The sequence below is a fragment of the Engystomops pustulosus genome, chromosome 7, assembly GCF_040894005.1.
Source record: "Engystomops pustulosus chromosome 7, aEngPut4.maternal, whole genome shotgun sequence".
In the NCBI taxonomy this organism is placed as follows: Eukaryota; Metazoa; Chordata; class Amphibia; order Anura; family Leptodactylidae; genus Engystomops; species Engystomops pustulosus.
The window spans coordinates 124927447-124942364 of record NC_092417.1 but is presented as its reverse complement, the minus strand read 5'-3'; the positions used below and the strand labels follow the sequence as shown (position 1 = coordinate 124942364).

General features: G+C 43.4%; 1 protein-coding gene across 5 annotated transcripts in view; it reads right to left on the bottom strand.

The window, feature by feature from the left end:
- Window positions 1-10214: 10214 nt before the first annotated feature.
- SMPD3 (sphingomyelin phosphodiesterase 3) overlaps window positions 10215-14918 on the bottom strand; it is a 392437-nt gene continuing 387733 nt past the window's right edge. For all 5 annotated transcript variants that reach the window (XM_072117750.1, XM_072117748.1, XM_072117749.1 and 2 more), the window contains one exon: window positions 10215-10964. In XM_072117750.1, the coding sequence (XP_071973851.1) occupies window positions 10863-10964 (102 nt within the window). In that variant the 3' untranslated portion in view covers window positions 10215-10862. The remainder of the gene's footprint in view (window positions 10965-14918) is intronic.

The following is a 14918-nucleotide window of genomic DNA, read 5'->3' as shown; positions in this document are numbered from 1 at the left end:
TCGCGCGTGAAAAACGCCAGTGGAGAAGGGGCCTAAGTTTATTTTTTTAAATGTGCTCAGTATACATGGGGGCAGGCTGGTTGTATACATGAGGGGCAGGCTGGCTGTATACATGAGGGGCAGGCTGGCTGTATACATGAGGGGGCAGGCTGGCTGTATACATGAGGGGGCAGGCTGGCTGTATACATGAGGGGGGCAGGCTGTATACCACTTGGGGCTGGCTGTATACTACACCCTCGGCTTATACTCGAGTCAATAGGTTTTCCCAGTTTTTGGTGGTAAAATTAGGGGTCTTGGCTTATACTCGGGTCAGCTTATACTCGAGTATATACGGTACATTTTTTTAAATATGCAATATGCATATGCAATATGTAAATCATATATTGCTATGTAATGTTATATACTAATGGATTTATTTTTTAACCTTCTTGCTAGCATGTTGACACATCACCTCAGCTGCCGGAGATTCCCTTGGAAATCAACATAACTGTAAACAAACAATCGGAAATATCGGTAGAAAGTCTATACAATGGTATGTTGAAGATGATAATTATAATCTTGAGGTATGTGTCTATTTGATTAACATTTATTCAGATTTTCGAGATCTAATAATTTCTATTAAAGTTCACGTTCAAATCGCTAATATGTGTTTTTTTTTTTTTAAGTGCTTTCATGAACAGGCTGAAATATCAACAAGCCAACAGCCATCGGAAGACAATTTTGAAATGGCTGACAGTTCAATTGATAGTGAGGTAAATAAATAAACATTTTCAAAAATCATTACATCTATATGATTAACAATTTTATATGGTGCAAGATAACAAAGTTTATGAAGTGTTGAACTTCAAAATGTATTTGTCTTATGAACTTAAAAATTTTAGCAATATGTAAATTAACTGCAGAGGCTACTGGGGCACGGAGTAGCCTGGCCAGGCACTGTTAGCTAAGGCTACTCCACGCCCCAGTAACTTCAGAAGGACATTTACCTACTACTCAAATAATGTTTATTTATGTTTAAACAAGGGTTTATTAAATTACAGATTATAGCTAGAGATGGGCGAATCGACTCTAACAAAGTGGAATTCGGTCCAAATTTCAGGGAAAATTCGATTTGTCACGAATCTGAAGTTTACGGTGATTCATGGGAACAAAGTTTTTTTTTCTCCTTTGTTACCAAAATGGGCTCAAGCCCAACTTGTTACATGGGGCAGAGAACTCTGGGAAGAAGAAAGGAATACCCTTAATGACATGTGCAGACCTGTAAACCTATCAGTGACCGGCAGGCTTATGTGATGTCACACAGCCCTCTAAAAACAGGCAGCCATTTCCAATCGCAAACTGCATGTGCTGTCCCCAGCTGCTTTTACTGTACTGTGCTGTATCGATTTCTGCTCCAATCTCAGCCAGGGTGTATACCCCAGATAGAAGTTCTTTTTTGTTGCTGAAGTGAATAGGAAGACAACTGTGTAAAATCCACATAGTTTCTGTATGATTTCTGCTCAAATTCCAAGGTGTCCGTTTTGGGGGATCTGTATACCCCAAATTGCTGGTCTTTTTTGTTGCTGAAGTTAATAGCAAGAAATCTGTGTAAAATCCAGCTAGTTGCAGCAGTGATTTTTGCTCCTATTCCAGGGTGTCAGTTCTTGTGCTTCGGTATACCCCAAATATCAAGTTATTTTGGTAGATGAAGAAGATCCGTGTCAAATCAACATAGGTGATTAACCAACATGTCAGACAGAGAGGTGACAGATGGAGCAGGCACAGGTCGCAGCACAGTAAGGGGACGTCACAGCAGGGGTGACTCTGTGAGGCCAGAACTGCCGGTGTCATCTACCACAGCCAAGAGTCGGAGGGTCCTTCAGATACAACCCTTAGTGGGTTGTATACAACCCTTAGTGGGTATGGCCCAGGAGCAGGTCAACTGTCCTCAACCAGCCTCTGTCCTGTTCATTTCCCTCAGCCAGAGATCTACTAGGTGGACTGGGTTCAGTGCCACTATACAGCAAGGATAAATTCTTTGAGGACAGTCAGCAGCTGCTTGGCAGTGAAGAAGTCGGGCCAGACATCCGCTGCTTTGTGCAGTAGGCGTAAAAGTAAAGATGTGGAGAGTGGCACGGGAGGTTATGTTGCACTTGCAAGTAGTCGGGCTGTGCATACTGAGACCATTGAGAAGAATAGCAGTGACAGGGAAACACAAATCGATGATGATGTAGCCGATCAGACTTGGGAGCCGGGTGAAGCCAGGGATATATCATCATCATCAGGAGAAGAGGGTGCCTCACCAACAACTTGAACAGGAGATGCTGCTTTCTCCTCCACATTGTCAAACTGCTGCTCCTGCACCAGTGGCCTCCTTCTCCATGACCACCTTGGCCTCCACAAGTCCATCATACCACATGTGCAGGGCACAGCATTGTCACGCAGTTCTACACCTGGTTTGCCTGGGCGAACAGGGGATAAACTGCTCCACGTCATGCAAGAAGAAATGAATCTGTGGCTTTCTCCGCGACAACTGCAAATCGAAACCATGGTGACAGACAATGGGAGGAACATGATGTCCGCGCTGCACTGAGGTGGGATGGTCCATGTGCCCTGCATGGCGCACGTGTTCAATCTGGTTGTCAACAGGTTCCTCAAGTCTTCCACCCATCTGCAAGACATTTTAAATATGGCCAGGAAGCTGTGCATGCACTTCAGCCATTCATACAAAGCCAAGCACAAGTCAGAATGGCGAGTGATGCAGAGCATACATAGAGTGTCGTGCATAACTGATTTAATGAGCCATTCGCAGTTTCACCGTAAAGAATAGTCAGTACTTAGACATGCATGGCTTAATCTTTAAAACAAGCATATACTACTGGCAGGATCAGCACAGGCTGTTATGGGATGCTTCCACTTGTTGGAATTCCAGCCTCCATATGTTAGATTGCCTGTATGAACAGAGAAAAGCTATTAATGATTTTTTGATGAGGCCCTTTGAAGAGGCCATGTTATTTGTCACTCGAACTGATGCTGCAAAATCGGTCTGGTCAGGGCACTGGAGAAGTGGCGACTACATCTCATGGCCACTTGAGTCCGGTGGGGGCTGAACTGGAGGAGGAGGAGAACATTGGAGCACAAGCAGAGTCTGGTGCAATTCGTGTTTTTTCTACTCAGGTGACAGGAGAGGAGGAGCAGGAGCATCCGGAGGAGGTAGAAGACGAGGCAGATGACCCAGAAGCACCATGGAGATGGAGGCCGGGAGTCCCTCAGAGTCACTTGTGCAATTGGCCAGCAGCATGCTGCTTTGCCTAACTAGTGACAGCCGAATAGTCAACATCCGCCATAGGGATGACTTTTGGATCTCCACCCTCTTGGACCCTCGCTACCGGTCAAAAATGGGTGACTTTTTTCCAGCTGCAGAGAGGGAGAAACAACTGGCATACTACTGGCCTATGTGCGCCATTGTCCATCCTCTGTCAGGTCAGAAAGGGGGATTCCTGGCAGTCATCGCTCGCATACTACTGCCTCGGCTGCTGTGCGAAGCTGCAGCTTAAGTCTGGATTCCTTATTAAGCAACTTCCTTCACCCACCTAGTGAGGAGGGTAGCCGCCGCCACCAGCAGCAGCAGCAGCAGGACATGGAGCAGATCCTGCACCAGCAGGTGGTGGCCTGCATGGACAGCACTTTACCACCTCAGGTAGAGGATCCCATGGACTAACGGGCAGCCCAACTTGATGCGTGGCCGCAATTTCCGGAGTTTGCAGTAGAGAAGCTGCTGTGCCCGGCCAGTAGTGTGGCATCAGAGCGGGTGTTCAGTGGGGCGGGGGCCATCGTTACCCCAAGGAGAACCCGCTTGCCCACCCGTAATGTGGAGAGACTGATCTTTGTCAAGATGAATCATGCTTGGATCGGCCAGGATTTCAACTCACCAATGCCTTATGCATCAGATTAGATCAGCCATGACGCCTCCTCCAAACTTTGAGAAATGAGACGGGGTTCTAACTGCCTGCCTCAGCCACTATTCTGATGCTGCCACCCGCCTGATGCCATACATCTGCTGCCAGTTGCTCCACCTGCCTCCTACCATATTTACCAGGCAGGGACTGGAATTGCCCCCATCTCTACACTATATTATGGTGCCACTCTGTGGGCTCCTGCTGCTGCCACCTCCACACTATATCATTGTGCCACTCTGCAGGCTCCTGCTGCTGCTGATTCCACCTTCACACTTTATCGTTGTGCCACTCTGCGGGCTCCTGCTGCTGATACCACCTCCAAACTATATCATTGTACCACCCTGTGGGCTCCTGCTGCTGATGCCCCCATCACAATATATCATTGTGCCACTGTGCGGGCTCCTGCTGCTACTGATGTCAACTCCACACTATATCATTGTGCCACCCTGCGGGCTCCTGCTGCTTCTGATGCCACCTTCACACTATATCATTGTGCCACTCTGCGGGCTCCTGCTGCTACTGATGCCACCTTCACACTATATCATTTTGCCACTCAGCGGGCTCCTGCTGCTACTGATGCCACCTTCACACTATATCATTGTGCCACTCTGTGGGCTCCTGCTGCTGCTGATGCCACCTCCACACTATATCGTTGTGTCACCCTGCGGGCTCCTGCTGCTACTGATGCCACCTTCACGCTATATCATTGTGCCACTGTGCGGGCTCCTGCTGCTGCTACTGATGCCACCTTCACACAATATCATTGTGCCACTCTGCGGGATCCTGCTGCTGCTGCTGCTGCCACCTTCACACTTTATCGTTGTGCCACTCTGTGGGTTCCTGCTGCTGCTGATGCCGCCTTCACACTATATCATTGTGCCACTCTGTGGCCTACCATGTTGCCACCACCTCCAAATTCAAATTCATTTTAAACTTTATTGTTGTGCCACAATGTGGCCTCCTCTGCGTGGGTTTGTGGGCTCCTGCTGCTGCTGATGTCACCTCCACACTATATCATTTTGCCACCCTGCGGGCTCCTGCTGATACTGATGCCACCTCCACACTATATTATTGTGCCACTCTGTGGCTTTCCCTGTTGCTGTCACCATGTTGCTGCTACCTGTGGGCTCCTGCTGCTGCTTCTTCTGCCGCCACCTCCACACTCTTATTATTGTGCCACTTTGTGGCCTCCTGTTGCTGCTGCTGCTAAAGCCACCTCCACACAATATCATTGTGTCACTCTGTGGCTTTCCATGTTGCTGCCACCATTGGGCTCCTGGTGCTGCTTCTGCTGCCGCCCCCACCTTCACATTCTGTCATTGGACCACTCTGTGGCTTTCCATGGTGATGCCACCATGTTGCTGCCACCTGTGGGCTCCTGTTGATGCCACTTTCACACTATATCATTGTCTTCTGTGGCTTTCCATGTTGCTGCCACCTGTGGGCTCCTGCTGCTGCTTCTGCTACCGCCATCTCCACACTCTTATCATTGTCCCTTTTGTGGCCTACCATGTTTTCGCCACCTCCATAATTTGTCATTGTGCCACACTGCAGCCTACTCATGCTGCTGCCAACTGACCGCTGTCTCCTTGGAACACCCTGTGATTTCCATAATACTGTTTTCTACTCTATGACGTTACCACGGTTTTCCCCCTTCATTTCATCTGTCAGAAGGATGAAAAGCTTCAGGATTGATAGCCAAAAGCAGGAGTGGATACAGAATACACAGGACATGCAAGTATCCTATTTGCTGCTCAGCTCTATTCTGGATCAACTCCTGTTTGTTTTAGCAATACTGATGGATTATTGACCGATTGAAAGAGGACACTGACGGGTGAAAAGAAGGGCAAAATGATCAGTGACGTCAATGCAAACTTACTGCCGACACCCTCTCCCCTCTTTTGGGGGTTTCTACATGTATCCACGTTTAACTGAACAGGTTCTGTTGTAATCTATGGAATCATCTGATGTCAGTGTAAAAAGAGTGCACTCTTTGATGTTATAGTGGGATCTTGGCCCTCAGCTCAGTCCTTTCGAGCTGGCACAGACGTTACCTCGTCAGGCTGCGTTCCCCCTTCGCTTAATTGGTGAAGTTGGCCTATGTAAGTACACATGGAAGTGAATAGTGAAGTGATTCTAAGAGAGGTGGCTGTCATGTGTATGTCATACTAAAACACAGCAGTGTTTGAAGACCAAACCATGCTCCCTATGCATATTTAAGCATGGCACAACGTTCTTACCTTGCAGGCTCTCTGCAGCAAGGAAAAACCTGTTTTGTAACGTGTTTCGTTATGATTCAATTCAGGTCGAATCAAATTTTTTTGAAAAATTCCGCTAACCGGGACAAAACGCATTTTAACAAATTCACCCATCTCTCCCTGTGACAAGAGCCTCAGGTATTTCTTTGTTTTTGGTGTATCATCCACTGTAGCACGGAATAACACATTTTTTCTGTTGTACATTTCTTAAAAAAATGCCATGCTGTGCCATGCCCTTGTGTTCTCAATCCCTGAAAACCACTGTGGGCAGTAGCAGGTGACTTTGTGGCTATAGACTATGTGCTGTGCCATACCTTCTGCTGGCTACCTGCAGCTTTGTTACCACCATTTCTTTTTCCGAACTCTGACTACCTTCAATTTATGTTTCCTCTATGAACAAGTTATCACCGTTTGCATCTTCTTCAGCTAAACCCTAACTAATGACCCTCAGACTACACAGAAGCCAGAGAAATTACATGCTTCACATTATAGATCTGCATCAAAAAGCTGTCCTGTTTGAAGATTTTTTGCAATTTGTAAGGGATTGAGATAAATCTCTTACACTATACCACAGATTTCCAACATGCAAACTTTTAACAGAACATTATTGGCATAATAATCAATATTATTAACCTTACTGTACCATACTTATTTTCACGGAACCCAGCAGGTAGTGTTGAATTGTCAAGTCAAGGTTATCAGTCCATTTAACTGGGGTATAAAAAATAATAGACATGTAAAATTAATAATCGTCACACTCAGACCAGCCAAAACTTGCGGGATGCTGCCTCTTAAAATGATCTGTGTTTGAAAGTCAGAGTACAGTCATAGCTACAGATGGTTATTCCATATCATGTAAAAAAAGATTTTTAACGTGTGTATTTTGAAAATTGTAGCATTTCTTATTAATTGTCTGCACTTTAACACTATACATAAAATAGACTTTTTGTAACTTTAGTAGCCTTTTATTCAATACTTTATTCTCTTCTTTGGTACAAGTTAGCCAAGTTACCTTGACTTGGTGCTCTTGAGTCATTGAGTAAACTAGTTGCTCTCCATTGGGTCATGCGTTGGTGTCAAACCTCAAGCTACCACGGCAAGCTAGGAGTATTAGATTGCAAAAGCTGGGGAGGTTTATGCCAGACTATTGGCATAAGTAAATGTATGGCAATTTTCCAGGCTATCAGCGGCGCCAATCACTCAGAAAAGTTCCTTTTCATAAACGAATATCTTTATTCATAGGCTGAATAATACGCGTTTCGAGCCCGGACCGGGCTCTTCCTCAGTTATATACAGCATAAATTTACATTAAAACATGTCTGACTTATATAATGACCCTAGTTTAAAAAAAAAAAAAAACTTTCTGTGCTAGTGACGCTGGAATAATAAAGAGAGGGGAAAAAAAAAATATGTGAAGCATCATTTCATATATTTACAATAAATATTTTGTGAATAGTATGTACCGTTCAAAAAAAGAGGAGGTAGAGGTATAGATTACCTAAACATTTTCCGATATAACTATTTGGTTATGTGCTGGGTAACGGAAGCCTTTGTGGCAAAGCGGGGATAGGTTACACAGAGCAGCGGGATGACTGAGACCTGTGTATGTTCCTCTATGTGTTCGCATGCTGAATTATGTAAGGGAAAAGGGATCGACAGTGCAGGACCCCTGAGACTTGTAGTATATGGGGTAACAGATACTGTTGGGATGTAAAAGCAGATGTAGTCCATCGTTCGACCCATGGAGGTGTATTCTGTTGCGAACAACATGGTGGGTAGAAAATATTGTGAATATGGACACATGTGATGATAGAGTTGGTGTGCTATTTGGTTAGCAGATGAGGAGGAGATGGAGGACTTAGGTCAATATTGTTTCTGGTATCTCGTTAAGTTCTGAGGGTTTGAGGGTTTTTAGTCTATATATCCAATAGATTTCCCTCTTTTTTAAGGTTCCGAACCTATCGTTGACCTCCTGATTACTATGATCTTTGGGGATAATGGAGATATTTCCTTCTCCTTTATGCTTCAGTGCACAATGTCTCCAGAGACCATGATTTAGAATTTTGTGCTTAATATTGTATCGGGGGGTATATTGGGGCAGATTTACTTACCCGTTCTGTTCGCGATCCAGCGGCGCGTTCTCTGCGGTGGATTCGGGTCCGGCCGGGATTCATTATGGCAGTTCCCCTGCCGTCCACCAGGTGGCGCTGCTGCGCTGAAGAGCATCGGAACGCACTCAAATACACCGGCCTATCCTGGATGAAGGTAAGTGCAAGCTCCGCGACACTTTCGGTTTTTTAAATGCGGCGGTTTTTCCGAATCTGTCGGGTTTTCGTTCGGCCACGCCCCCGATTTCCGTCGCATGCATGCCAGCGCCGATGCGCCAAAATCCGTTCGCGTGCGCCAAAAACTTGGGGCAATACAGGGAAAATCGGAGCAAATCAGAAATATTCGGGTAACACGTCGGGAAAACGCGAATCGGGCCCTTAGTAAATGACCCCCATTATGTATTGGCTGCTGCAGTTTCAAATTAAATGTTTCTTTGGTGTTATTTGATGTGAATACGTCCGATACATTTATTATTCTGCAACATAAAACATAATGGCTTATCACACTTGAAACTACCTTTTTGTTTGATGGTTGGTCCTCTTTGTAGTTTATATTGTTTTGGAATACTGGGGGCTAAAAGGTTTTTGATTGTCGGTGCCCTCCTGTAGGTGCAAGAAATATTGTCTGGTACAGCCTTTGGTAGTAGTGGGTCTGATTTGATGATGTTCCAGTGTCTTTTAAGAATATCTAAAATCTTTCTACTGTCTTTGCTAAACGTAGTGATGAAGTTTAGTTGATGTGGTGTTCTTTGTTTTTGGGAAGAAGGCTTTCTCTTTGGGTTAGTGAGCTGGCCCTCTTAACAGCATCCGTGATGATACCTTTTGGGTACTTTTTCTCTATAAACCGCTGTTTTAGGACGGTCCATATTTTTAAGCTGTGCCTTTCCCTTTGCGAAACACTGTCGGGGTTTCTGCACAGTACCTACGGTCTGTATGTTACTTAGATGCATTGAATGTGGTTTCCCTTCACTTATTTTACCATCCTCTGTAATCTGATGCTATAGTTCTGCTCTTATCATTCTCAGTGTTACTAGTTAGAGGCCTTACCTTGGGCTGCCTATTACTTTCGCTATTCTATATATATAACTGTGTATATCCTATACTGGCATTAGTCTGTTATCCTAAGGAACCTCTGCTGCTATATTTTTGAGTTTACATTGGGTACTGTGCAATTTTTTCTGTGTGTTGCTCCATTTTTGTTTGTCATTTAATATGTATAAAATAAAAAAATGAAATTGACTTTTAACCACAAGGTTGTTTACATCAATTATTGGCCTTTTTCTGTTCTTTGTAGGTGTATGTACTCTGTTTGGGTGGGTTTTGGTCAGTGGCCCATTGACCTCACCCCCGTTTTTCATTTCGGTGTCACTGTTTTAGAATGCAGCACTGTTCCTTGAATGTTTGGGTATCGGAGCAATTCCTTCTTAGGCGTCTGAACTGGCTATAGGGAATGTTGCATAGCCACTTCTTGTGGTGGTTGCTTCTGAAGTCAAGATAACTGTTAACATCTACGTTTTAAAAAAATGTTTTAGTGGTGAATTCATTCCCATCATGACTTATTATCAGATCTAGGAATTCCACATATTGTGTGCTGTGGTTTGGAGTAAAGATAAGTCTCCAATCATTTTGGTTTATTTTAGTGCAGAATTCCTGGAGAGACGTGATGTCACCCTGCCATATTATGAACAGGTCATCTATGTACGTTTTGTATAGTTTACGTTTCCCTAGATGTATTTTCTCAGGTGTGATAAAGATGTTTTCAAACATCTGCATGAATAAATTGGCGTAAGATAGTGCCCATGGCCGTTCCTTTGCGCTGAAGGAATTTGCGTTTACCATGGATAAACCATAGACAACTCTTAGGGTTTTTTAACTGATCAATTGAATACACATTGATAAAAGCAGAGTGAAATTTTATTTTTTTTTTGTTTTTATAGCCATTGGGAAAAAAAAAGAATCATAGCAAAACAATTAAAAAGCATCAGCCAATTGTGAAAACAACAGGTTTTATCATTTGCAGTTCACTTTCTTAGATGTATACCTTCTAAACTATCTGGGTGAAGTTGGCTGATATATATACACTGTATATGTATACTGTATATACATAATTGTTTGGAAAGACTCATGCAATTACAACACATGCTAGTGGAGCTGTTCAAAACTACAACAAGAACCTAAAAGTAAAAAGATAAATGGTCCTAATGTTTTCTTTAAATATACAAAGATTATGGCAAAAAGAAAAAAACAAAAAAAAACAAAAAGAAACATCGAACAGCATATCACGTTTACCAACTAAATTGTGCTATATAATCGTATAAAAACATCTTGTAATAATGGCACAGGATAAGTTCTATTTCTTATTCTGGTATCCGCAGAGGGCATGGCTGGCTGGCTGCAGGAGCTGGTATGGTACCTAGTGTCACCAGTGAGGAAGCTTCAGCGACTGCAATGGCTCCATTAGGATTCTGGAAAAATTAGCTTGCTCCCCATTCTGGGGCTTGGAGGAACCCCCTAGGCCATACTATTCCCACTAATACTTGCAGATTCCACAGTCATGCTTAAGACTCCTCTTCGCCAGTAGAAATGGTCAGTCTCATAGCTACTGGTACATGGTCTGTAAGTCCAGCTAGTTGTGTGATAAAACTGTATTCTTCAATTTCCTAAAATAACAATAGAATGTTACTTTTCTGTAGACCCATGTTTATAACTGTAAGACCAAAATAAAAATCAATCATAAACACAGTAATACTATTTATATAGATTTTACAGTACATTTACTTGAGCAGGACCATATTTTGCCTGCCATCAGGGGCATAACGATTGCAGTCGCAGGGGGTGCGACCATCACCAGGCCCACTGGAAGAGAAGGCCAGAGCCACATCTGTCATTTCTGCCTAGTACATGGCAGTATATTGAACCGTGATAGCCGCAGCCTGGGCCCTCCTGTCACAAATATGCCGGCATGTGGCAACAGCTGTGAGCCACTGGGTTCCCTATTAGTTTTAAGCTATGTTGTTGTCCTCTGATACAGCTGAAAGCCGATACAGAGCAGGAAGTGATGCACACTGACACCTCCCGCTCTGTCACTTTTTAATGTCCACTAATATATAATAAGGGGGTGGGTCAGGGAATAATGGCTACTGGTATGTAATATGGGTGGAATGGGGGGGGGGGGTGGTGATAATGGCTCCAGGTATATAACAAAAGCGGAGGGTGAATAATGCCAACTTTTATGTAATAAGGGGGTGGGTGGGGAAGAAATAATGGCTACTGGTATGCAATATGGGGGGAATGGTGGGTGATAATGGCTCCAGGTATATAATAAAAGCGGAGGGTGAATAATGTCTACTTATATGTAATAAGGGGGTGGGGCGGAATAATGGCTACTGGTATATAATAATAGGGGGTTAAGGGTGAATAATTACTATGGGCATATAATAAGGGAGTGGGGAGGAAATAATGACTCCTGGTATAAAATAAGTGGGGGAATAATGGCTCCTGGTATATTATGAGGAAGGGGGGGGGGGGTATAATGGCTCTTGGACAGTATATTAAAAGGGGAGGATAATGGCTTCTGCACAGTATATTATAAGGGGGTCGGGGCTTGGACCTTATAACTGGACAATTGTAGGCTGATAGAATATTTGTAACTTGGGGGCAGTGTATTAACCTACCTAACTAGTAAGAGGGGCAGCTTTGCTACATATTAATTACTGTGGGCACTGCTGACTACATATAGATTGCTTGGGGGGGCAGCTCTTCTACTTTGATAAATGGTGGGGCACAATATTTCACATAAATTAATGGGGTACTGCTTTGACAAATACTGTATTAACCCCTTAAGGACCCAGAGTTTTTTCGCTAATTTCTTGCTCTCCACCTTTAAAAATCCATAACTTTTTCATTTTTCCATGTACAGAGCTGTGTGAGGGTTTATTTGGTGCGTAACAAATGTTAATTCTCCATGACATTATTTATTATTCCATGCCGTGTATTGGGAAGCTGGAAAAAAATTCCAAATGTGGAAAAATTGGAAAAAAAAACATGTTCGTGTCTCATTCTTGTGGGCTCAGTTTTTACAACTTCTACAACTTTTTCACCGTGCGCTCCAAATAACACCTATTTTATTCTTTGGTTTGATACAATCACGGTGATACCAAATGTATACAGGTTTTATTGTGTTTTAATACATTTTCAAAAATTAAACGAATGTGTACAAAAAAGAAAAAAAAAATTTGCCATCTTCTGACGCTAATAACTTTTTCATACTATGGTGTATGGAGCTGTGTGATATATAATTTTTTTGCTAAATGAGCCGACGTTTTCATTGCTACCATTTTGAGGACTGTGTGACAATTTGGTAACTTTTTATTCAATTTTTTATGTGAAGTAAAATATCGTAGTGTAAAAGTCGCGTTTCAGACATTTGGGCGCCATTTTCCGTTATGGAGGTCATCGCTGGCAATAACCGTTTTTATATTTTGATAGATCGATAATTTCCGGACGCGGCGATACCTATTGTGTCTGTGAATTTTACTGTTTATTATGTTTTATGTCAGTTCTGTGCAGTATATGGCATTTCTGCACAGTATATGTTACAATGAGCCACTGGCTCATTGGAACGAAACTGCAGAAACCATGCAGCCACAGGTCTGAGACCCGAGGCTGTCATGGCAACTGATCGCCGTCCCCCAATGACGTTCAGGGGAGCAACAATCAAATACAAGATGGCGGCGCCCACGCGCCGACGTATTTTATATGCTGGCGGCATTGGAGGAGTTAATAGCCGCGATCAGTGCAAGCACCGACCGCGGTTATTAGTGGAGGGGGTTTGCTGCAATATGCAACAACCCCCACCTGTGTATGAAGAGGACTCAGCCCGTGAGCCCTCTTCATACACCCCCAGCACCTCTGCAACGTAGAGCTACGGCGCAGAGCGTTAAGAGGTTAATGAATGGGAGTAAACATAAATTATTTAGAGAATGTTGCAGTATAAGTATTAGTGGTTGCCATATATATAATTTAGGACATAGTTTTTATCCATATGACATTATATTGTGAGTGACTGTGGTGAACAGTTTGGTGTGGTAATATATACTTATGTGCACCTATATTTGAGTGTTTCTTACGTATGGTTTGTGTGTATATATCTGTAGCACATACTGTATAATGTGGGGCACATCTACTAAGGGAATTGCACCAGTTTTCTGGCGGACTCTGCATGTTTGTAGGTGCAAACTACTTGCACAGTTATTTAAGAAGTGCCTGTGCCACATTTGTGTCACATGCGAAAAATTTGGTGGCACGACTACACTATTACTCACGCAACACAAGTTTTTGCACTGAAGGGGTATTCCGGTGTGCTAGATTTATCATGCAAAGTCCGACAAAATGTGTTGCATGCCTTATGTTAAAGGTGGAACAAAAAAAAAGTGGTGCAGATTAAAGAAGAATGTGTGCCAGAAATCATAAATCAGGCGCACTCTGCATTATACACAGGAAAAATGCACATAGTGCAGATTACACTGTTCTTAGTAAATGTGCCCCAGTTTGTTTATAGTATGGTACTGTGTTTATATATGTATGCTATGTGTATGTAGTGTATTTGTGCATATGTCTGTGAAGTGTATATATGACATACATGTATTTTGAAGTATAATGTACGGTATGGGGCTGGCCGCGAGGGTTTAGGGATATGGGGAACCAATTCTAAGTTCGCACCGGGTTCCACTCGGGTGTTGTTATGCCACTGCCTACCACGGAGAACTTACAGCTGTCCCTAATAGGCCCATATAGCTACTTTGTTTGCCATAATATTGTAAATCTAAAGCTTGGAACACCATTTAATTTTGCATTTAAGTTTAGCAAACTGGACAAAGAATTATAGACAGGACTGGGAATTTCTTAATTTTCCCAACTTCTACACCAGCTCCACCAAAATGGTCACTGGTTCCGACTCTGACTCGCTTGACCTTAACCCCATAAACTATGGGGTTGTGTCCAGAGGAAAATAGGAAATACTGGACCCAACAATGCAGATGGGCTGAAGGTTGGTGGTAAGGCCAAAGTTCCTCTGCATAGGCATAGGAACAAAATCTTTTGTAAACAGTTTCTCTTTTTCTAAATATATGTGTTTTTGTAAAAAGGTTCTGCTGATCCAGGTAGCTTCTCTGACTGCCATATTAGGATTTGGGCAGGAATTTTTATCTGCTTGAGTGTGGTCTTTCACGCAGACAAATGAGTTTCAACATGGCATGTTGCTTTTTCCCCATTGCTGTGCTGAAACTGGTAATGCCGGCGTGGCACTGACAGGATGATGAGGAAGTGGAGGAGGAGAAGATAAGAGGAAGAAAGGAATGAGGTCCGACAAAAATGGTGGAAGTACATGCAACAAAGTGATTTCTGCCTTTGGCCCAAGCGCCACTACATTAAACCAGTGGGCAGTTTGAGATGTAAGGTCCCTTCCTATGTTTACTTATTCACATGCCACTTGAGATGTGCACCTTGCGACTAATGGCATTGTGCAAAACACATGATTTTTTCCACAATCTGTTGGTGCAGAATCAATCTTGGTTGTCTGTAGGGTGCAGGAGCGGTCTAGAAAGGGTCCAGAG